This window comes from Thermoascus crustaceus (genome assembly GCF_041956765.1).
Source record: "Thermoascus crustaceus strain CBS 181.67 unplaced genomic scaffold VTN00scaffold_2, whole genome shotgun sequence".
NCBI lineage: Eukaryota > Fungi > Ascomycota > Eurotiomycetes > Eurotiales > Thermoascaceae > Thermoascus > Thermoascus crustaceus.
Window position 1 is genome coordinate 868,606 of NW_027192528.1, and position 19,281 is coordinate 887,886.

General features: G+C 51.3%; 7 protein-coding genes across 7 annotated transcripts; 3 read left to right on the forward strand and 4 right to left on the reverse strand.

Annotated features, from left to right (window-relative positions):
* Window positions 1-522: 522 nt before the first annotated feature.
* VTN00DRAFT_3822 (uncharacterized protein) lies at window positions 523-1,560 on the reverse strand (the record flags this gene model as incomplete). Its single annotated transcript, XM_069430182.1, has 1 exon — window positions 523-1,560. The coding sequence occupies one exon, from the start codon at window positions 1,558-1,560 to the stop codon at window positions 523-525; it is 1,038 nt and encodes a 345-aa protein (XP_069289343.1).
* A 1,532-nt stretch (window positions 1,561-3,092) lies between these two features.
* On the reverse strand, window positions 3,093-3,990 carry VTN00DRAFT_3823 (uncharacterized protein; the record flags this gene model as incomplete). Its single annotated transcript, XM_069430183.1, has 4 exons — window positions 3,093-3,197; window positions 3,252-3,407; window positions 3,463-3,788; window positions 3,966-3,990. 4 exons carry the CDS (start codon window positions 3,988-3,990, stop codon window positions 3,093-3,095), a joined length of 612 nt encoding a protein of 203 aa, XP_069289344.1.
* Window positions 3,991-4,515: 525 nt separating this feature from the next.
* On the forward strand, window positions 4,516-5,277 carry VTN00DRAFT_3824 (uncharacterized protein; the record flags this gene model as incomplete). The annotated part of the gene is made up of 2 exons (XM_069430184.1): window positions 4,516-4,563; window positions 4,639-5,277. The coding sequence occupies 2 exons, from the start codon at window positions 4,516-4,518 to the stop codon at window positions 5,275-5,277; spliced, it is 687 nt and encodes a 228-aa protein (XP_069289345.1).
* A 1,326-nt stretch (window positions 5,278-6,603) lies between these two features.
* On the forward strand, window positions 6,604-8,623 carry VTN00DRAFT_3825 (uncharacterized protein; the record flags this gene model as incomplete). Its single annotated transcript, XM_069430185.1, has 6 exons — window positions 6,604-6,831; window positions 6,900-6,929; window positions 7,974-8,138; window positions 8,193-8,263; window positions 8,315-8,570; window positions 8,621-8,623. 6 exons carry the CDS (start codon window positions 6,604-6,606, stop codon window positions 8,621-8,623), a joined length of 753 nt encoding a protein of 250 aa, XP_069289346.1.
* Window positions 8,624-8,688: 65 nt separating this feature from the next.
* On the reverse strand, window positions 8,689-9,045 carry VTN00DRAFT_3826 (uncharacterized protein; the record flags this gene model as incomplete). The annotated part of the gene is made up of 1 exon (XM_069430186.1): window positions 8,689-9,045. The coding sequence occupies one exon, from the start codon at window positions 9,043-9,045 to the stop codon at window positions 8,689-8,691; it is 357 nt and encodes a 118-aa protein (XP_069289347.1).
* A 2,250-nt stretch (window positions 9,046-11,295) lies between these two features.
* On the forward strand, window positions 11,296-13,739 carry VTN00DRAFT_3827 (uncharacterized protein; the record flags this gene model as incomplete). The annotated part of the gene is made up of 3 exons (XM_069430187.1): window positions 11,296-11,464; window positions 11,520-13,370; window positions 13,444-13,739. 3 exons carry the CDS (start codon window positions 11,296-11,298, stop codon window positions 13,737-13,739), a joined length of 2,316 nt encoding a protein of 771 aa, XP_069289348.1.
* A 2,272-nt stretch (window positions 13,740-16,011) lies between these two features.
* Window positions 16,012-16,322, reverse strand: VTN00DRAFT_3828 (uncharacterized protein; the record flags this gene model as incomplete). Its single annotated transcript, XM_069430188.1, has 2 exons — window positions 16,012-16,137; window positions 16,197-16,322. 2 exons carry the CDS (start codon window positions 16,320-16,322, stop codon window positions 16,012-16,014), a joined length of 252 nt encoding a protein of 83 aa, XP_069289349.1.
* Between the last annotated feature and the right edge of the window lie 2,959 nt (window positions 16,323-19,281).

The following is a 19,281-nucleotide window of genomic DNA, read 5'->3' on the forward strand; positions in this document are numbered from 1 at the left end:
CCTGCTCATGGTCTCTAGGCTGTGCCGTAACACTCTGCATCTTTAGTGAGCTGAGAAAAGCTGAAGAACAGCATTTATATAGACCAGCAAATGATCCATTTACCCATCACCTTGTCTCTTTCTTTTTCTTTCTCTTTTCCTTCATAATCAGAGAAGGGACAGGGTCAGGAACTGGGGGATAGCTTGGACAGATACGTCTGATGACCTTCCCTCCTTTATACCCTCCCCTCAACCACGCCCATATTAATAGAATAGGATCCACTTTCTTAAAATATAAATATGGATAGACAGATAGGTAGATGTAGATTAGGAATATACATACAATAGCTAGAATTCACTGGTGTTTGTCCTTCATCTCTTTTCTTCCCAATATTATCATCTCCATCATAGTGTGGGTACATACAATATCCATCAACAAGTAAGTCCTTTCAGCATTTAGGACTATATTAATTATCTTTTCATTGTAGGAAGTAGTGACCCTGTTTCTCTTGGGGGGGAAGCAAGTAAAGTAGATAGATACCTTCACGACTCCAAATCCTGCTCAATCCACACCGTCTCTACCACATTCGCCAACTCATCCCCCGTAAACACAAAATCCTCCTCCCCGACCCTCGCCTCGTTGCGCAGAAACACCTTCCGGAATGGCACCACCAGCGGCGCATTGCTCACCTTGACATTCGTCTGCCTCGTCCCCTTCGCGATCGTCGTCTGCTGCACGATCGCGGGCGCCGTCCGGTCCGGCTCCGCTAAGGTTGGCCGCGGTACGCGCTCCCACCGCTGGATGATGACTTCCCGCATGTGCTTCTTGATGTAGATGGCGATGGCGAGTTGGACGCGCGAAGGGTGGGCGAGCCAGTATTTCATGTCCGCGACCAACTTGCGCTGGGAGGTGGAGTAGCCGACTTCGATAATGAGGGTGGGCCAGTTGGGGGAGCGGCCTGGGGGGAGGGTGACGGGTTGGTAGGAGACGTCGGGGCGTTTTTTGCGGAAGGAGGATTCTCGATCTCCTTGGACCGCGGTGTCTGAGGGTGGTGAGGCGTGGTGGTTCTGCACAGTCAATTGATTCGCGACGTTCATCTGGGCGAGTTTGATCGCGAAGAGGCCATGAAACCCGCGCGCAGCCTGTTCGTGGGCCGGAGTGACCAGCTTGAAGAGGAGCATCCCGAGATACCTGTCGCAGCAGATCCGGGATGGCCGTTTTGTGAGTCGGTGGCTGGTCGGGTCGATGGTCTCCTCGTCTTCTTCCTGATTTGTACGCGGAGGTATCTCCGGGGAGACGACCTCGTCCGGGACGTGAGAGAAGATGACGAACTGGCTCCTCGTCCCGGTTTTGTCTTGTCTGAAGAGTTCCGTTTCCCGGCTGATCAGCCGTTCCATCTGCTCTGTGGATTGGAATGGGTATTCGTCTGTCCTGGGCGGGAGCCCGCGTAGCACGCTGTTCCTTGCGTCATAGTCGAGAGCGTCTGCCACATGCGATGATCCGGTTCTTCCTCCGAGGACGGGCTCGGAGGGTGGGAAGGGAGCCGTACGGAGACCGAAGTATGGATCTATTGCTGACATAGTATTCTGTCTAAAGATGGAGAGTTGGTTTAGAGGTCGCTACTTGAGTAGGTGTCTACCTACCTACCTACTTGGGTAATCTGTATAGATCTATGACGCTGAACTGATAGATGAGGAAACGAACACCATTTATTACGGAAATAGACTTTTTCGAATTTACCACGGCGCAAAATCATGAAACAAAAAAGCATCGATCTGATACAGATATCAGCTATAACAGGAGACCCTGCCACTGGATAAGTTAGTTCACTATGACTCTGGAGGCTCACTCCCACCCAAGGGTCAAAAATGTCATGTGAGCATAAAGCGGCATCGCCTGCCCTGTAGCTGGCTCTATGGACGGATGATCTTTAGAGAATCCCGTCTGTTGAAGTCCCTTGGAAAGATTGTTATTCTCCTTGTCCGTTTTACGGCCACATTTCGGTGTCCTTGTCTTGATATTTACCCTGCTCCGGTCTTACCTCGTCACTTGTAGGTACGTTTTCCGGACCCACATTCATTCTCTGGAACGAGACGGAGCATAGATGGGATACAAGGTAAACCAAGACAGACACACATCTTCCATTCCCTTTTCCTTTTCACTTGTTGATTCACGCTATTCTGGTACATACGACCACAGGGTGTGGAAAATAGGGCTTCCCGTCCGCTCAGCCGTACTCAAGCCACACGCCGGCAGGTTAGTAGTTGGGTGGGTGACCACCAGCGAATCCCTGCTGTTGTATGTTTTTGCAATGCCTTTGGTCTTTTTTTTGGAGCTTGATTCCGTGGAGTGGAGTGGAGAGGATCTCTCTACCTTAAAATTCTTGATCATTTCGATCATCAGACATAATCAGAAAATGAGGGCGTTGAAAGGTAGGGCTTGATCTAATCCTTCGGAGGGGCGGGCTCATCGAGTCCGCTCAGAAATCACGCCATCCTCGAAAAGAAAAAAAAAATCGCACATCAGATCACCCAGGTGCACGAATTGCCAGAAGTGATGTGTGCATCGAGATGAACAGTGCGTTGTTAAAGCAAGAGCATGGAAGGGGGTTTATAACTGGCTCCAGCAGAACAGAGCATCTGAATCAGTCGGTTAGATATAGAGACGAGCCGCTCAAAAGTTGCTCATGTTGATAGAGTCTAGATTTCTCCAGTTACAGACTTTTGATTGTTGAGACAACGGAATAATTAGCCTACTCCAAACGGCAGCTGAACCTACAGAAAGTCGAATAGACTGATTGGAAGCGGAAGGAGCTTGACAATGATGAATTCCTACGCTGACAGCAATGGATAACAAACACTTTTCACCTTTCCTTAACTTTGAAAAAAGATTACGTAAAGACATCAAGGGAAATTCGAGCCATCACGGTCTACCAGCGCAAAAAGCGCCTATTATTTCCCAAAGCTAAACCAGAACCCTTGTCTCTCCTACTCCGTTGGTCCTCCTCCCAGGTAAAAGACTTGGCCGAATGGGTCGTTGACCTGATCGCCTCGTAATATAAAACGTACGTTTGCACCATTCATTGACGGATTTCAAGGAATGATTTCGTGATTTAAGAGACCTCCTCGATCTTAGGCTTGGAGCTCTTATCACCAGCACCCTCTTCCCCCTCCTTCTTTTCGGGTACATCACCCTCAAGCTCGGGCATGTCCTCATCCTGGACAAAGTTAGTTGGACAAGCCGACTCGACCGAAGGAAATCAATTACGTACCGACGTGTCTTCCTCAGCACCAGCGCCCAGGTCAGCGCCTTCGCCACCGCCGAGCTTGGAGAAGTCAATATTGCCGAGGCCACCCTCATCACCAAAGCCACCAAAGTTGTTCATGTAATCATCCTCGACCTCGTCTTGCTCGTCCTCGTCGACCCACTGCGTTCATTAGCATCCACACCAGGTCTCGGTTTGGGTTTCCAGCAGCGCATACCTTGTCAAAGTCGGTCCTCAAGAAGTGCAACCTCTTGGTATCCTTCAGAAGGCGCGGCCAGTACTCCTCCTTGAGCTCCTTCTTGCGCAGGACGAGCTCGACGCCGCGCGCGTTGTGGTTCACCTTGCTGTTCTCGGGATCGATCTCGGCGTACAGGTCAAGCGAGACATGGTATTTTTGGCCCTTCAGAGTAGTTCCTGTAAACGAGACATTGGATGGGGTGATGTTGAGGTCGGCTTGGTCCTTGGGAACATCCGAGACGTTGATGTTGACGTAGAGGTAGTTACGAGCGGCGTCAGTGCTGGAGGAGCGCTGCGCCCACGTCACTGAAGGAAATACATGTTAGCAAGCTCTGAATAAAGAGCATCTATGTCATCGCGAGAGATCAACGGAAATCAATTTGACGAAGGGGTTGGAAGCAGTTTCGACACCGTGGAGCCCATGCCGTAACGCTCAGGCCAGTGTGGGGTTCGAGCAGTACTGAGCTGCGGCTCTAAACATACCTTCTGGGGTCAGAGTGTCGGCCATGTTGAGAGATTCGAGTGGAAGAGACACGCAATACAGGAAAACAACAGAGCCTGGAGATGGGAGAGAAGGTCTGGGGAAGAAGTCTGATAAGTTAGTGCAGCAAGACTCTAGACCTGAAGCCCGTCGAGGTAAAGTGAGAGGTGCTAGAAAGTACTGGAAAGCTCAGGCCTCTGTTTGGCCTGTTTGCCTGGCTGCGGCCTGGGCGCCTGAGGCAGCGTAGCTGCTCCGCCATCGCCGATGACGGTCGAGACGACTGAAAGAACCAGAGGATACCGCGTCTGCCATCTTCGAGATCGACTCAGTCAAGTTTCCCTGCATCTCTCCGCAGCTCGTGTCCTCCCCCCGAGCCTGGGCCTCTGCCCCGCCTGTCCCAACTACGATGTACCCCGGGTTCCGCCTCTAGGCTTCTGTGACAGCGCTTAGCGGGTCTCCGGACGTCTTGGAGAGCCCTTATCACAGTCGACATACGCTTTGCTCACCACCCTAGCAGCGTCGAGCCAGGACAGCCCGAGCTGCACCGCAACCATGGAGTCTCTCAAGGCCGTCTTTTTTGGCCCTGATCCACAGGCGCAGGTAGACATCTCATCTCCCTGATGTACACGCATCCCCGTCTGCTGTGCAGGTTCTGACCGTCTTCCGATCTCGCAGATGAGGAAATGCAACCAGCTCATCCGCCAAAACACCCGCCAGCTGGATCGCGATATTGCTCAGCTGAAAGCCCTCGACACCAAGACTCGACAGTACATTGTGGCGGCCTCGCGCCGCGCCCAACGGAATCCCTCCCAGGCCAAGCAGGCCACCCAAGAGACTAAGATGTTCGCGCGGGAGCTTCTGCGGATACGGAAGCAGAAGGCGCGCCTGACGACGAGCCGGGCGCAGCTGCAAAGCGTCCAGATGCAGGTCAACGAGGCGTTCTCGGTGCGCAAGATCCAGGGCAGCCTCAAGAAGTCGACGGGCATCATGAAGGATGTGAACACACTGGTCCGGTTGCCCCAGTTGCAGGGAACCATGCGTCAGCTGTCGATGGAGTTGGTCAAGGCCGGCATCATTGAAGAGATGGTCGGGGATGCTATCCCGGATGATCAGCTCCTGGAAGAAGAGGAGGAAGAGGCAGATGCGGAAGTAGACAAGGTTCTGCAGGAAGTTCTGCACGGGAAACTCTCCGCAGCTGGACCGGTCAGGGCGGACAGGCCCGTCGAAGAGGAGCCGGCTATGGAGGAAGAGTTCGAGGACCAGGAAGCAGCGCTCGAGCAGATGAGAGGACGGCTCGAGGCTCTGAAGAGCTGATCTCGAAGCTTATTCTGTCCAGATTGACACGGCCACGGAGTACATGGCATGCGATGATTTTATTTGGGTTATACGGTTGTTTATGAAAGGTGTTGGTGGTCTGGATACGGGTCTGCTTGCTGGATTTGTTACGACATCACTGCGACTTACTTCATCCGCTGTGCATATTTCCATATAAACAGACGAGCATTGATTTCCTAGGGTTCTGTGGGCATTCGAATGATGAATTTTTTTTGTTAAAGACAGCTCCATCGCATGCTACCGTCTAGTGCTCGGACACGGCGTTTCCACATGCTCTGCTGATGAACAAAACTATCTTCCGTGTCCAAAGGTTCCCTCAAGTCTCATGCTTTATAGGTCACCCAAGGGGTGATCCACATCGATCCTCTTCTTTACGCAGTACTGTATCTACTTTCTTTTTTCCTCAAACTCGAGCATTCTTCAGCGAAAGGAACGGAGATATTAGGATCACCATGCCACACAGGTAGAGAATGAAGTTCTTTTTGTATTTCGGGCGTCTATGTGGATGCATTTCTGTTGTACAGTATAATTGCTATCCTGATCGGATCCTGCACGTCTGCGACTCAGGGATGCCAAGCTCGGGCAGCGTGTTCGACGTTTGCGGAGCCCTGCATGATGTAGCCGTGAAAACTCAGCAGACAGGGTGCTGGGGGACCGGATGCAGTTCAAGGAATAAGGTCAGTAATACTATTAATAGAGAGGATCCCAAAAAAAAAACATCACAACGAGATCTACAAGGCGGCTGAATCTATTGTCTCCCATGCTGTAGGACAATGTTTATCACCAGTAGGCGAGGCTCTTGGCAGCCCTGTATGCTATGGCTGTGCATAAGTAGCATTCTATTGATAGGACATCCGTCTTTTTCAATAATATGACCCCTATTTTCATCTTCTCCAGCGCCACCAGCGGTGTGAAGCGCGCCGTTGATATAAAGGGTGTTGCCACGTCGGGCGGCGACCCAACGGGGCCTAGCGTGTTTCTGCTGGTCTGCCGCCTTCCGCCGCGACTTCACCTTCACTCCTTCACTCGCGCCGGACCACCCATCATCCTCTCTTCTCTCCATCACCACCAGCGCTTCTTCCATCCTTAAGAAGCATCCCGATCCATAGTATCTCTTCGTCATCTACTTTTCTCTCGTCCACCGCGGTTTTCATCTATCGCCAGTCGATAACTTCGCGAAACAAGCAACCGCTTGGTCGCTGCGACACCCGGTGACGCAAAGCCACTCCAGTCTTCTTCATCACCCTCCAAAATCCACACGAGCCTCTGGAACCTCCTCATCTTCGAAACAATCGCATAATCAACATGTCTGCCAAGCTGGATCAGTCTCTCGATGAGATCCTTAGCAGCCGCCGTCAAGGCGCTCGTCGTGGCACGCGTCGTCGCGGCGCCGCTGCTTCCAAGGCTGCCGCCGCTGCCGCACCGGTCGGAGGAGTGAAGAAGACCACCAAGGCCGCCAAAGCTGCTGGGAAGGGTGCTGCAACTGGGCCAACGAAGGCAACTGGTGAGAGCAAGATTATGGTGAGCGGTCTGGTAAGTCCTCCATGCGACCCTCTCGTGCTGTCTTTACGTGACATCTCAGTCGCTAACCATCTCTGCAGCCACCAGATGTGAATGAGGCCAATATCAAGGTATGTTGATCGAGAGGCCTTCGCCTTGGGCTTCCGTCGCCACATCTGTTTGAGTGAGACCTTCGAGGCGCACGCGGCTTCCACTCGCATTCCAAGTCGACCACGTCGTTTTTCGCGGCATTGTGGTGCATGTTTGGTTTTTCTAGCACAGGCAGAAGGCTCCTTCGTGACGCTTTAGCTCGCCCTTACAGCGGCCTGACGCAAAGCGGGAGAAGTTGAGCCCTGCCGTAGTCTTGCGATCGCACCCCATATTGTTGGCTCGCTGCCTGCAGCGACGTATGGCGGCGCTGCAGACTGTGCCAATAGTGGTGGTTGAAACACACCACCTTGGCCCTTTTGAGCTTTGGCTACGCGTTCTTATTTCGCATCTTGGGTTTCGAGGGCATCAGCGAGCGCACCAGTGATCCAGCAGCACAGCACAGTCTGGCCAGCAGATAAGCAGCTGCCAACAATAGCATCTCTAGCGTTGCACGTCGCGAATCGGGGCAGTCAGTGACCCTTTCGATCGTCTCCGTTGAGCCTCAATTACCATTTCGAGCCTATTCGGTATCGTATCGACCCTTCTTTCTACCTGTGGTGACGACGACGGATTCGTGGTCTTGTTGAGGAGTTTTGTTCGTGTAAAATCGACAGAGACTTCTCGGATCCTGCGAATTTAATCTATACGGCTCTTGCTCTTGGTGGCTTGCCATTGTGGTCTATGCATGTTATGTTGGATGGAGAGGGCGTCGCGAGCGGAGGATACTCGACCGGAACTTGAGGCGTACACGTTAGTCGACAACCGAGGGAACTTGCTACGGACGTGAACGGAGAGTATGGCTACGATTGGCTCCCCTTGCCCTGGACCTTGGACTCCATGCTTGCTCTTGGAAGTGCTCTGCTGACTACTACTGCTCACTGTGTGCTCGCTGATGCTCTTGTCTTTTTGAGTGGGGGACTGTTCCTACGCGCGCGCCTCTCGCCCCCTTTTGTCATCGCGGGTCCAATTCGATTGACATCAACGTTTCTTGACGGAAATACTGATTGAATCTCGTGACTCTATAGGAGTATTTTAGCAAGTCAGCCGGCCCAGTCAAGCGGGTCATGTTGACCTACAATCAGAATGGCACTAGCAGAGGCATTGCCTCCATCGTTTTCAGCAAGCCCGAAACAGCTGCCAAGGCTGCCAAGGAACTGAACGGACTGCTTGTCGACGGACGACCGATGAAGGTATGGATCCGAATTGATTCCTTCCGGGACTGCTTTTCTCTAACAACGCTGCAGATCGAAGTTGTTCTCGATGCAACCCAGGCACCTGAGGTTCCTGCCCCGAAGCCGCTCACTGAGCGCGTAGCGTAAGTTCCCTCTGCGCCTGTTCTTCTTGGACCGGAGACTAATATCCGCAGACAAGCAAAGGCTCAACCGAAGCCCGCAACTGCCACAAAGGCCGGCGCCGCAGGTGCTCGCCGTGGCCGTGGCCGTCCTCGTCGGGGCCGCAACGCTAACCGTCCTAAGCCCAAGACCGTCGAGGAGCTTGATGCGGAGATGGTGGACTACTTTGGTGGTGAAAACGCTCAGAACACTGAGAACACCGCTCCCGTGAATGGTGGCACTCAGCAGGCGGCTACCAATGGGGAGGATCTTGGCATGGCTGAGATTTCTGTAAGTCGTTCTGTGTGAAGCGGGAAGTATTCGCCGCTAACAGAGTGCAGTAAACTGTTTCACCTATCTGATTGTTCAGCTCTGCTACAAGAGTGGCGGATGACCAATTTGAACGCTCCTAATCTCCACCGGCTTTCGTCGTATTTTTAAAGCCACTTTTCGACCCGTACAACTTCCGTGGACGCCTACATTTTTTTCGGAGACTTGCTACCGAGATTGGCTTACTCGTCGGTTTGAATCGTCTCTTTCCTCTGACCTCTTCATTTGCGCTTGTTTTTGTAATCGGTTTTATGTCGTGGGTTATTTTGCGTTTGTTGATGGGATAGGACGGCCAGAGTGAGAACGTATGTATTAAATTGACGAATCGGAGGCTCAATGCGAATGATTTGGAGCCAGCAGGAACAATTCCAGCAGTTTCGTCAGGATCAGAATTATGCAATCGGGTTATTGCTTGCTCAGATACCTTTTCTTCCATGCACGCTTAATGGTTTCGATGAATGCTGTAGAAATTATTATTCGCACTTAATCTAACATCAGACCTAAGTCAATTGCCATTACCATAGAAAATTTACTTAGATTGTAGTTTCTTCGTTTCTTAGTTTGATATGTACCTGACGCTATCAGACGCGAGAACCGCCTTGGGGGGCACCATTTGTCCCGCAAATTTCTGGCGTCGCTGACGGCGTGGACGGTGTCAGGGCCGCTGTGAAGAGACACATCGGTGCCAGAGCCCACATCGTTAAGTTCTGTGCAGACCGTCGAAAGAGACAGCTGCGCTTCCCGTATTGCCTGGAGTGGTCAGGGGCTCTCCCGATCCAGTTCACGCCAGACGACGTTGGAGACGTTGAATCCCAGCGTGCTCCTGATCCTCCTACGCAGGAAGAGATGGACGCCATCATCTCCGAGGCGAAGGCCGCGCTCACTGGACACGAAGCACACACACTCATTTCATACCCAACTTTTTCATTTGCTTAGCCCTTATTTTCTAGCACATACGACCACAGGGTGTGGAAAATAGGGCTTCCCGTCCGCTCAGCCGTACTCAAGCCACACGCCGGCAGGTTAGTAGTTGGGTGGGTGACCACCAGCGAATCCCTGCTGTTGTATGTTTTTTTGTCCTTTCTTTTCTGCTCTGATTTATTATTATTAAATAAATTATTATTATTATTTGTCGATCTTTTTCTGAGTTGGGTTTTGTGTGGAGGCGGGTGTCAATACGATCGAGCATGGTTACAAACCCAGTGACGAGGCATGGCTGGCCATGAATGATGCAGGGACCATTTGTGTACTGTACCAACGCTGGCGATGGCTGGGGAAGGTTTGGAGTTGAGCGGATCAAAGAGATTTTGGCATGTATGTACAGACGAAGGCGTGGGACATGGGGATAATAAAACTGGCCACTGGGGGTTAATATCAGGACAATCACCCACGGAGAGAAGAACGCCAGGGAGATGGAGCTTATGCTGTAAGCAAGGGACTCCGATGGAAGAGCTCCTTACAGCTGCGACATTACATGGCTTCGTGCTGCAGATAATGACCTGCCTTTACTGCTATAACCACATATCAGGTAAGCATTGATCTAATAAGTTGCAGTAAAACCAAACAATAGTTCTTGTGGCATCTCTATATTGCTCATGCGGCGTAACCTTAAATCGTTAAAGCCTAGGATTAGACACCTTTTTGTATGTCTAGATACCGGAAATGTCACTAACAGATAGCAGCTCCCTCTGAACTTAGAGCATTTTAAAACAGTCTGCGAATATTGCGACTGATATTTCTGGATCTTCCAAGCAAGCCACTATTATCCCTGGAGGCAAAGTCTGATATCAACTGCCAAAGGGTAAGGCAAATTCATCATGCCAGCTTGTTCTCTTATCTTTCGGGTCTATCTTTAGTATGTTAAGGGAGTAGCAATAGCCTGTCGTTCTAGAAGCATTCATGTAAGATTAAGTTGCGTCTTTCTGCCACTGTTTCACTGCTAACAGGGATATATACTGCGTCTGGTATTGGCACTTGGTTATCTTCTCTTATCGTCTCTCATCGATTTATCGCTGCATGGCTGCCCCACGCAGGTCGTATCTTTTTTTTCCCCACAGTGTTCCTGTCCTACTCCAGAGTCCAGCCATGGTAGACTGGATCTGACCGGGCCGTATCTCGAACTATATACATCTATACGGACGCGGGAACGGTGAAAGGAGAGACGAATGAAGACAATATTTCTTGATATAAAACGGTGGCATTTGATATGACTGTGGATGGAAAAGAAACGCAACACTGAAGCTATCCTGTGGCAAAGCTTGTTGTTCACTCCTCGGCAAGCCGGCACCTATCTTTTGGTTTTGACGTCCACTCGTTCCCCGCCATCGCACGCCCGACGGTCGAGACAACCAACTTCACCCCAGACTCCAGCTAAGGATCGATCTAATGGATCTCTATCCAGTCACCAGACCACCGTTCCCAGGAAGGGCAGTTGGAAACAGCCTTGACCGGCGCAGCATACGCACTAGCTTATCTGCCCCCCGCGCCCTTGGTTCATTGATAACGAACCCCTGGCAAGATAGATAAGCCATGCAATGCAGGTCTAGATGTCACATCGCGAAGCGGAAGATGCCGACTCTTCTGTTTTCCGGCTTTTATGCCCTCTGCTTGATGTTCAGAAAAGTCGATCTCGATCCTGATTCACCTTTCTCTGGGTGCCATGGCCTGATCTTCCTCATCGTCAGTCATGGCTTCAATGGAGCAGAAATTGGACAAGGCTGAGCCCACCACTACGGTCCCGAGGGACACGGAGATCGAGCAGGGCCGTCTGGATGAGCTGGAGATTGATCTGAACAATGTCTTGAAGGCGGAGGGTGAGATTGGTCCCGAGTCGGATCGGTCGCCGTATCCTGAAGGTGAGCAACTCCTCTCTATTCCTGTCTATACGCCCAGTCGACTAACGTCGAGCAGTCCGCGCTGTCGTCCCGGAAGTCGACGACCCTGGCATGCCCGTCAACACCCTCCGCATGTGGATCTTAGGCGTCATCTTCACCATCCTCGGTTCCGGCATCAACCAGTTCTTCTCCCTGCGGTACCCTTCCGTACATATCGTGTCCTTGGTCGCAGAGCTGCTGGCCTACCCCTGCGGCGTCTTCCTTGCCAAAACGATCCCGACATGGACGCTCAATTTGGGACCCCTGGGAAGCTGGTGCATCAACCCCGACAACCACTTCAACATCAAAGAGCACGCCGTGATCGTCGTGATGAGCAACGTCTCCTTCGGCTACGGCAGCGCGGACGCGACGAGCATCATCCAGGCCTCCTCGTCCGAATTCTACAACTTTGGGCTTCAGGCGGGCTTTTCGGTCCTCGTCGTCCTCTGCGCGCAGCTCCTGGGGTTTGGCGTGGCCGGGTTGGCTTCCCCCTGGCTGGTCGAGCCCGGCAGCATCATCTGGCCCGCTGTCCTGTCGAATTGCGCGCTGCTGGAGACGTTGCACTCCCGCGCGAATGCGGTCGCGAATGGGTGGAGGATCTCTCGGCAGCGGTTCTTCTTCTACGTGATGGTCGGCGCGTTCGTGTGGTATTTCCTTCCCGGGCTGATGTTCACGGCGTTGAGTTACTTCACTTGGATCTGCTGGATAGCACCGAAGAATCTGGTCGTGAACCACCTTTTTGGTATGCAGACGGGACTGGGTCTGAGCCCTATTACCTTCGACTGGAGTCAGATTGCGTACAATACCAATCCTCTCCTATCTCCATCCTGGGCCGCCATCAACGTCTTCGTGGGCTTCGTCATATTCTTCTGGATCGTCATCCCAGGCATCTACTACTCCAATACCTGGTTCACAGCCTACCTCCCACTCATGACGGCCGACGTCTACGACCGCACCGGCTCCGTGTACAACATCACCAAAGTGGTAGACACCGCAACCAAGTCGCTCAACATCCAAGAGTACAGAAACTACTCCCCACCATACCTCCCAGCCACATTCGCCTTCGTCTACGGCCTCTCCTTCGCATCCATCACCTCCGTCCTAACCCACATCTGCTGCTGGCACGCAAAGGAAATCTGGAACGCCCTGAGGGGCCACAACAAACTAGACATCCACGCCCGTCTCATGAGACGGTACCCGCGGACCCCCTGGTACTGGTACGCGGGGGTCATCGTCGCCATCACCGCCATCGCGATCGCCATGGTCGAGGTCTACGAGACCAAGTTACCCGTGTACGGCGTGTTCCTGGCCCTGGCCATCCCCGCCGTGTACATGATCCCCTGTGGGATCGTCGAGGGCATCACCAACGTGGACGCGAACCAGCTCAACGTCCTGAGCGAGTTCATCGGCGGGTACATGTTCGAGGGGAGACCGCTCGCGAACATGGTCTTCAAGACCCTCTCCACGGACGTCGTGGGGCAGGGCGTCTACTTCGCCATGGACATGAAGCTGGGACATTATCTGAAGGTCCCGCCCAGGACGTTGTTCTTCGCTCAGGGCCTTGCCACGATCCTGGGGGCTTTGACACAGGCGGGCGTCACGATATGGATGCTGGGCAACGTCGCTGACGTGTGTGACTCGAACCAGCCGAACGGGTTCTCCTGTCCCAATGGACGAACGGTCTTCTCAGCCTCGGTCATCTGGGGCCTCGTCGGTCCCCGTCGTCTCTACTCCGTGGGGAAGATCTACTCGTCACTGCTGCACTTCTTCTGGATCGGTGCCATCGCTCCAATCATCACATGGGTGCTATATAGATACACTCGATACTCATTCTGGAAACTGGTCAACTGGCCTCTCATCTTCGTGGGAACGTATAACGTCCCTCCAGGTGTGTAATCCCCTAACCCTCCCACCTTCGTACTCTGTACATCAAGAACACCAATTAAGAAAGGTATGTACAGCAACCGGAATAAACTACTCATCCTGGGCCATCATAAACTTCACCTTCAACCACTACATCAAACGCCGCTTCTTCGCCTGGTGGACCAAATACAACTACGTCCTGGCCGCCGCGCTCGACACGGGCCTCGCCCTCTCGGGGCTCTTCATCTTCCTCTGCATCACCTACCCGGGCGCCGTCTTTCCGGACTGGTGGGGGAATAATGTCTACCTGAATACGGCGGACGGGCAGGGATTGCCGTGGAAGGGGATGCCGGAGGTGGGGTATTTTGGGCCGGGGAATGGGACGTGGAGTTAGCATAGGTAGTATATATATGTATATATATATATATATGGACTGTATGTGTTTTCTTGCCCGAATCATTGACGTTTGCGTCTCATTTTCTACGATGAAAGACGTCCCCTCTGAAGAGGTCAAAGGTGATCGCCTCCATTGCGACAAAAAAGCCGTGGGCCGGGAGTGAGATCGCGATTGATCGGATTGCGGGTACTGACGTCCGCATCCTGGGGCGATGCGGACGTCAAATACTATAAATTTCAAATTTCTGGTTTGAATTTAGTCCGAACGTGCTTTATCAATAGTACAATAAATTAGATCGGTTACCTTACAGTCACACACACACACACACATATATATATATATATCATCACTTTTAGATAGAGCGCAGAGAATATCTTAAGAGTATCAGAGTGAAAGAAAAGGATATTTTCCTTTCCTGATTCTCCTTCGTTCCCTGGATCCGAAGAAGGCATGTGGATGCAGTATCCATGGTACTAGAAGAAAGAGTCTTGCAGAATATTATAAAGACTGGAAATCCCATTATCACGAGAAAAGAGGGAAGCTGTAAATCCACATTTTTCCAAAGTTATCAATCAAGCGACACGTACCACATGTCTCATACCTAGTGTCCAAGCGAAGCATACAATATATGCCGATACAGAGTAATAATTTGTCTTCCTGTTTGGCAGGATAATGCCAATGTACAGTTCTTGCTTAAGACATAGAGATAGTCTTTTTTTTTATGGAGAATGGAGAACTAATACTCCATTGGCTGCGCGGAGAGAATGAATATATACGACACACTCATCGTCAGGGGAAGTTACTGTGTATTGTATGCACAGTAGACCTGCAACACCCGCGGGATACACAGATAAACTTCACTAAACAAGAAGTTACCTGGTCCCCAGTTTCTTCTCGCAGGAAACAGATAAACAGTCCAATAAGCCCAAGTCTTACATCTCTTTAATGTTTCTTGTTTTTCTTCCGCACCACCGATTCCAGCAAATCAGCAAGTCAAACAGAAGAAAAAAAAAGCCCGGGGAAGAAAGAGACCTATCTACCTGCACGTGTACAAGCTACCTACATACATATTGACCTAAAAATAGCCCCCCGCCCCTCCACATGCGCAGCTAACTAGCTAGTCAACTAGCAATGCCGGACGATCCTGGGAAGGCTTCTTTGAACGTTTCGATGTTTTTCTTCTTCTTCTCTTGTCTCTATGCACTCCGGTTCTAAATATCCTAATAGATACCTATAGGCAGGGACTTCTCTTCCTGTCTATCCTGTATGTACTATCGAAGTGGCCGTCGCAATAGAGACATACACCGCTGAGGTATTTTTGCTATTTCCACTACACCCTTTTCATAGTATCTTGTACTACTCCAACGGTCAGCCGCAACGTTTCAGTTTCAGTTTCTCTCTTTCTTTCCTAGACAGGAAATATCTACGATGGGGCTGAAATGCAGGAATTAATTAATAAAGTACCATTTCTACATAGGCTGAGGCATTTATGTATCTAACTACCGCATCTAGGAGACGTTTCAGCCACGGTCCTTCCTGTCTGTCAGGCATGCCACATCTATGCAGCATGATATTTATAGTAGCTGCAAGGTAAATCATCGCGTGTTTGGCGTTCCCCCCACCATCTCCAAGATAGATAATTTTGGAAGGTTGCACTTAGGGCTGAGAGGGGGGGAGGAGGTTCGAAGTTCTAGAATTTCGCTGTCGCAGGGATAGACCCTGGAGGCTCAATGCAGCTCCGATGTTACGATGAGATGCGGAGATACGTACTGTACAATTCACATGAAAAGACCGATGATGATGATGATGCTGTTGTCTATCGAGACATACAGCGGTTATTATTCTGGTGTTGTTGATTCTATTGTACTTGCTCTCCTTCCCCCGCCCCTCCCCCGCCAGATAGATCTATTATTCGGAGGAGTCGGGGTTGAGGACGGAATTGGGGCAGCATAGAAACTACAAGTGAACCCCGCAGAAGCTTTCTCCTCAGACAACAACAGTAATTGCTATTATCATCACTATGATTTCAACTCTGCTCCCAAACTCCTCCTCCTCAGTAGAAACCAACAACTCACCCATCCCCAACAAGCTGGGAGCTGTCCAGATGATCGCCTCCGCATCTCCTCAGCCAGCCAGACCAACCAACAGATGACCGTTGATATCATCCACTCCGCTGTACAACTCAAACCATCCACACCATATCTGTTCTCGGACGAGAACGAAACGGAGGAGAGGAGAGGTCCAGATGACACTCCGCGCCGATAATTCCTCACCGACGACCGTTCTTGTCGTCGGTGTTGTGTACTCCGTACCATATCCTGTCTCGACCCGTCCATCCACCTGCTGAGGAGATCCGGAGATTGCCGTTCCATGTCGGGATAACACGGCTGGAGTGCTATGTTAGGCGGATGGCGGTGGGTGGCCTATCCGGGGGGGCAGGACCTTTCCCCGCACCTGACATGCGGAGAAGATGCGGAACGGTCTCCGACGAACCTGTCTCTCTGGTCGGCGAGCAAGAGAATATCCCGGCAGGAGGCTCTCCGCATGCGGGTTCTTATGCAGCTTATGTATGCGGTACATAATTGTACAATATCTGGATTATTATTGTGGATGATTTCTACCTCCTCTCCATTGAGGGAGATTATCGTGGCATCATTCTCTCCGCGTTGGAGAAGGCTATCTAATCTACGTGTACGGAGGACCTCAACCGAACAAATAGCGGACGGGGCTTCTTTCTCCGCATGAGGACCGGGGAACAAGGCTCAAGCGGCATAATATTTATTCTGGCGGGAGAGACAAGATCACTACTACCCAACTCCTACCTACCTAGGAGGGGGCAACCTCGCGGGAAGATATCGGGAATTCCCCCCCTATCTAGCCTGTGTGAAGGTCGGCGACTCTTTCAATGTTCGAGATTTCCGCAGACCGACGGAAGAACATCGTAGCTACTACATACCACCTCATACCTCCTGACCTCTGGATGGGTACCCTACCTGAAAATCTCACTCATCGCGCCCGAAGAGACGTCCGGCCTTAATCATCAGGATGGATAGATGGCGCAATTTACCCCGTGCAGGGTAAGCACCCACCTACTACCCAATATAGACTGTAACCTACCCCGTTTCACGTAATACTGGAACAAATCTTACCGTACCATCCATACGAACCAGTGGGTTAGGTAGGTAGCTCGGGCAGCTTCCGCTCCCGGCCCCCAATTCTTCTTCAGCCCCGCGGAGGGCGGGAGGGCATCCGTCATCCATCGGGAACACTTTTCTTTTTCGGCAACGACCTATGGAGCGAGCATCATTGCCGCTCCGATACAATGGACTGATAGTGACTGGATCCTTTCCTTCAAGGACAATAATAATGCTGAAGATCGGACGGGGTGCAACGAGTTGCGATGCGGTGTGTGTTGTGTGTGTGTGTGTGTGTGTGTGATGGGTACCCAGGTACCTAAGTGATAGGGCTTCGGCCTCGGTTCAAACTTCAGGGGTTACAGAGTACTTTGGTTGGTGCTCAGGAAGACCAAGACGACAACCCGTGCAAGTGAACTCTCTCTCTCCATACATAGAACCACAGGGCAAATTGGATGTCGAGTGATCATTATTATTGCACGTCCAAGCGTGCGAAGTCGATTCCGTAAATTTGCCTCGATGAATAGTCGATATGATACCGATCCACATACAAACAATCTGCGATGACGCCATCATCGAACATCCAGACCCCAGTAGTTAGCACGTAATTTCGGCCGAGAAGAAGAAACTGGAGCTTGGATCAGGCGGTGGTTGTGGCAGTCTGAATAGTCTCGTTGCAACGTCCCCTTACGGACGTAGAGAATACGAGTATTTACGGCAATGCAACGCGGCTCTCACACAAACAACAGGATATCCGAGTTGAGTGAGTCATATGTGCTTGATGCGGACGATGCTGTGGCAATCCAGGTCTGCACACAGACACACACGAGAGGTCTTAATTCTGCAAGGAGTGTAAGTGTAAATGTACATGTACAGTACATCAGAGCAGGAAGTCAACAAGAAGACAGTGTTTCAGGTTTCAAGTTGCAGATGCCAGAATAATATGCAGAGTGTGTGGCTGGCGCATGCAGTCAAGCAGCAAAGATTTCCAAGATTTATGCCAGATAACCAAGGCACGGGGCACATCCCGATAGATACCGCAGATAAGCCAATCTGTAGAGTTACCTACGTCGGTGGGCTCCATCTCAAGCAAGATCTTGCATCTTGATGCCGATTCTGCCTGATTTCTGGAAGTTAGGCATTCCTTTGACGATGACAACAACAACAACAATAATAATCTGAGTTACCGGAGTCCGGAGTACTCCGCATACTTGGTTTCACTAAGGGAACCGCCCCCCCCCTTTCCCACATCAGCAGCAGCAATCCGGAGTAACAGACTGGGTGACACCCATACTGGCTTGAAAACAAGGAGGGCCTATAGAGCCCAAAAGCCGTTAACGTATGTTAACTATGTAGTATTGCGTAGTAAGCAGTGCTGCGTAAGCAATAATCACAATGAGACATCATCTGTCATGCTCATCACCAACGAGAGACGACAACAGAATGACCGACAGACAGCATCCGGGTGAAAAAGGGGCAAAGATCACAAGATGCCCACCACGTCGGCCCCGAAGATGCTACTGTACAGCACCGCCAGGCAGACATAGCCATTAGAATCCAATAGCAGCAAGACACTGTGGGATATATGTGACGCGCGAAAAGCGCTGCCTAGACGGAACAAAATAATAGGACCATAGGTCTGTACCTAGGTATCTATTAGAAAGGAGGAAGAGAGGCTCATCACCATTCAGGCCCTCTCTACTCCAGACTCCAGCTATGCCATACAGCAAACTCCAACGTGACCGGCAGTCTCCGTATCGGAGTCCTGGTCAATGACAATAACCATCACTCAAGCCTCGGCACATCAACGAAGCCGTCGTGAAGAAGCGCCCCGGGAGGGCGATTCCGGGGCGGATTGGTCCGTGGCGCGTGTGCATAACAACAAGAGCAGTTGACTGCCACTGGGACTTAATAGATCGACATCCAGGAATAAACAATAAATAGTTTGAACGCCGATCCTTTAAAGCCACACACAGCCCCCAAGGCCGCCAGGCGCCACCCCCTTGCAAGCCACAGGAACCCGACAGGCTGGGCCGCAGAACGGGGAAGCCGGGGAGTGGGGGTGGAGATCCTGTATTGTTTGTGCTTGTCTGACTCGTCTAACAAAAAGAATGCGCGCCCGGGGTGGCAGAATCTGTCACATTGACAGTGGCGGTGGGAAGGGAGATAGCTGAGCTGAGGCCTGTGAGGTGCGGAGATCCTCGTTTTCTCAAATTCTCAAATACTTGATTTGATCAAAACCACGAGCTACACCGTATAACCATGCAACAAACCATCCGTCCTTTGTTCCACCTCTCTTTTAATTTATTAATTGTTGATGAATCAAGTATTGTTACCAGTCAGGCGCAGCGGGGCACACACACATATCACATACCAACATTCCCGTCCAACAAATAGTCGAGGCA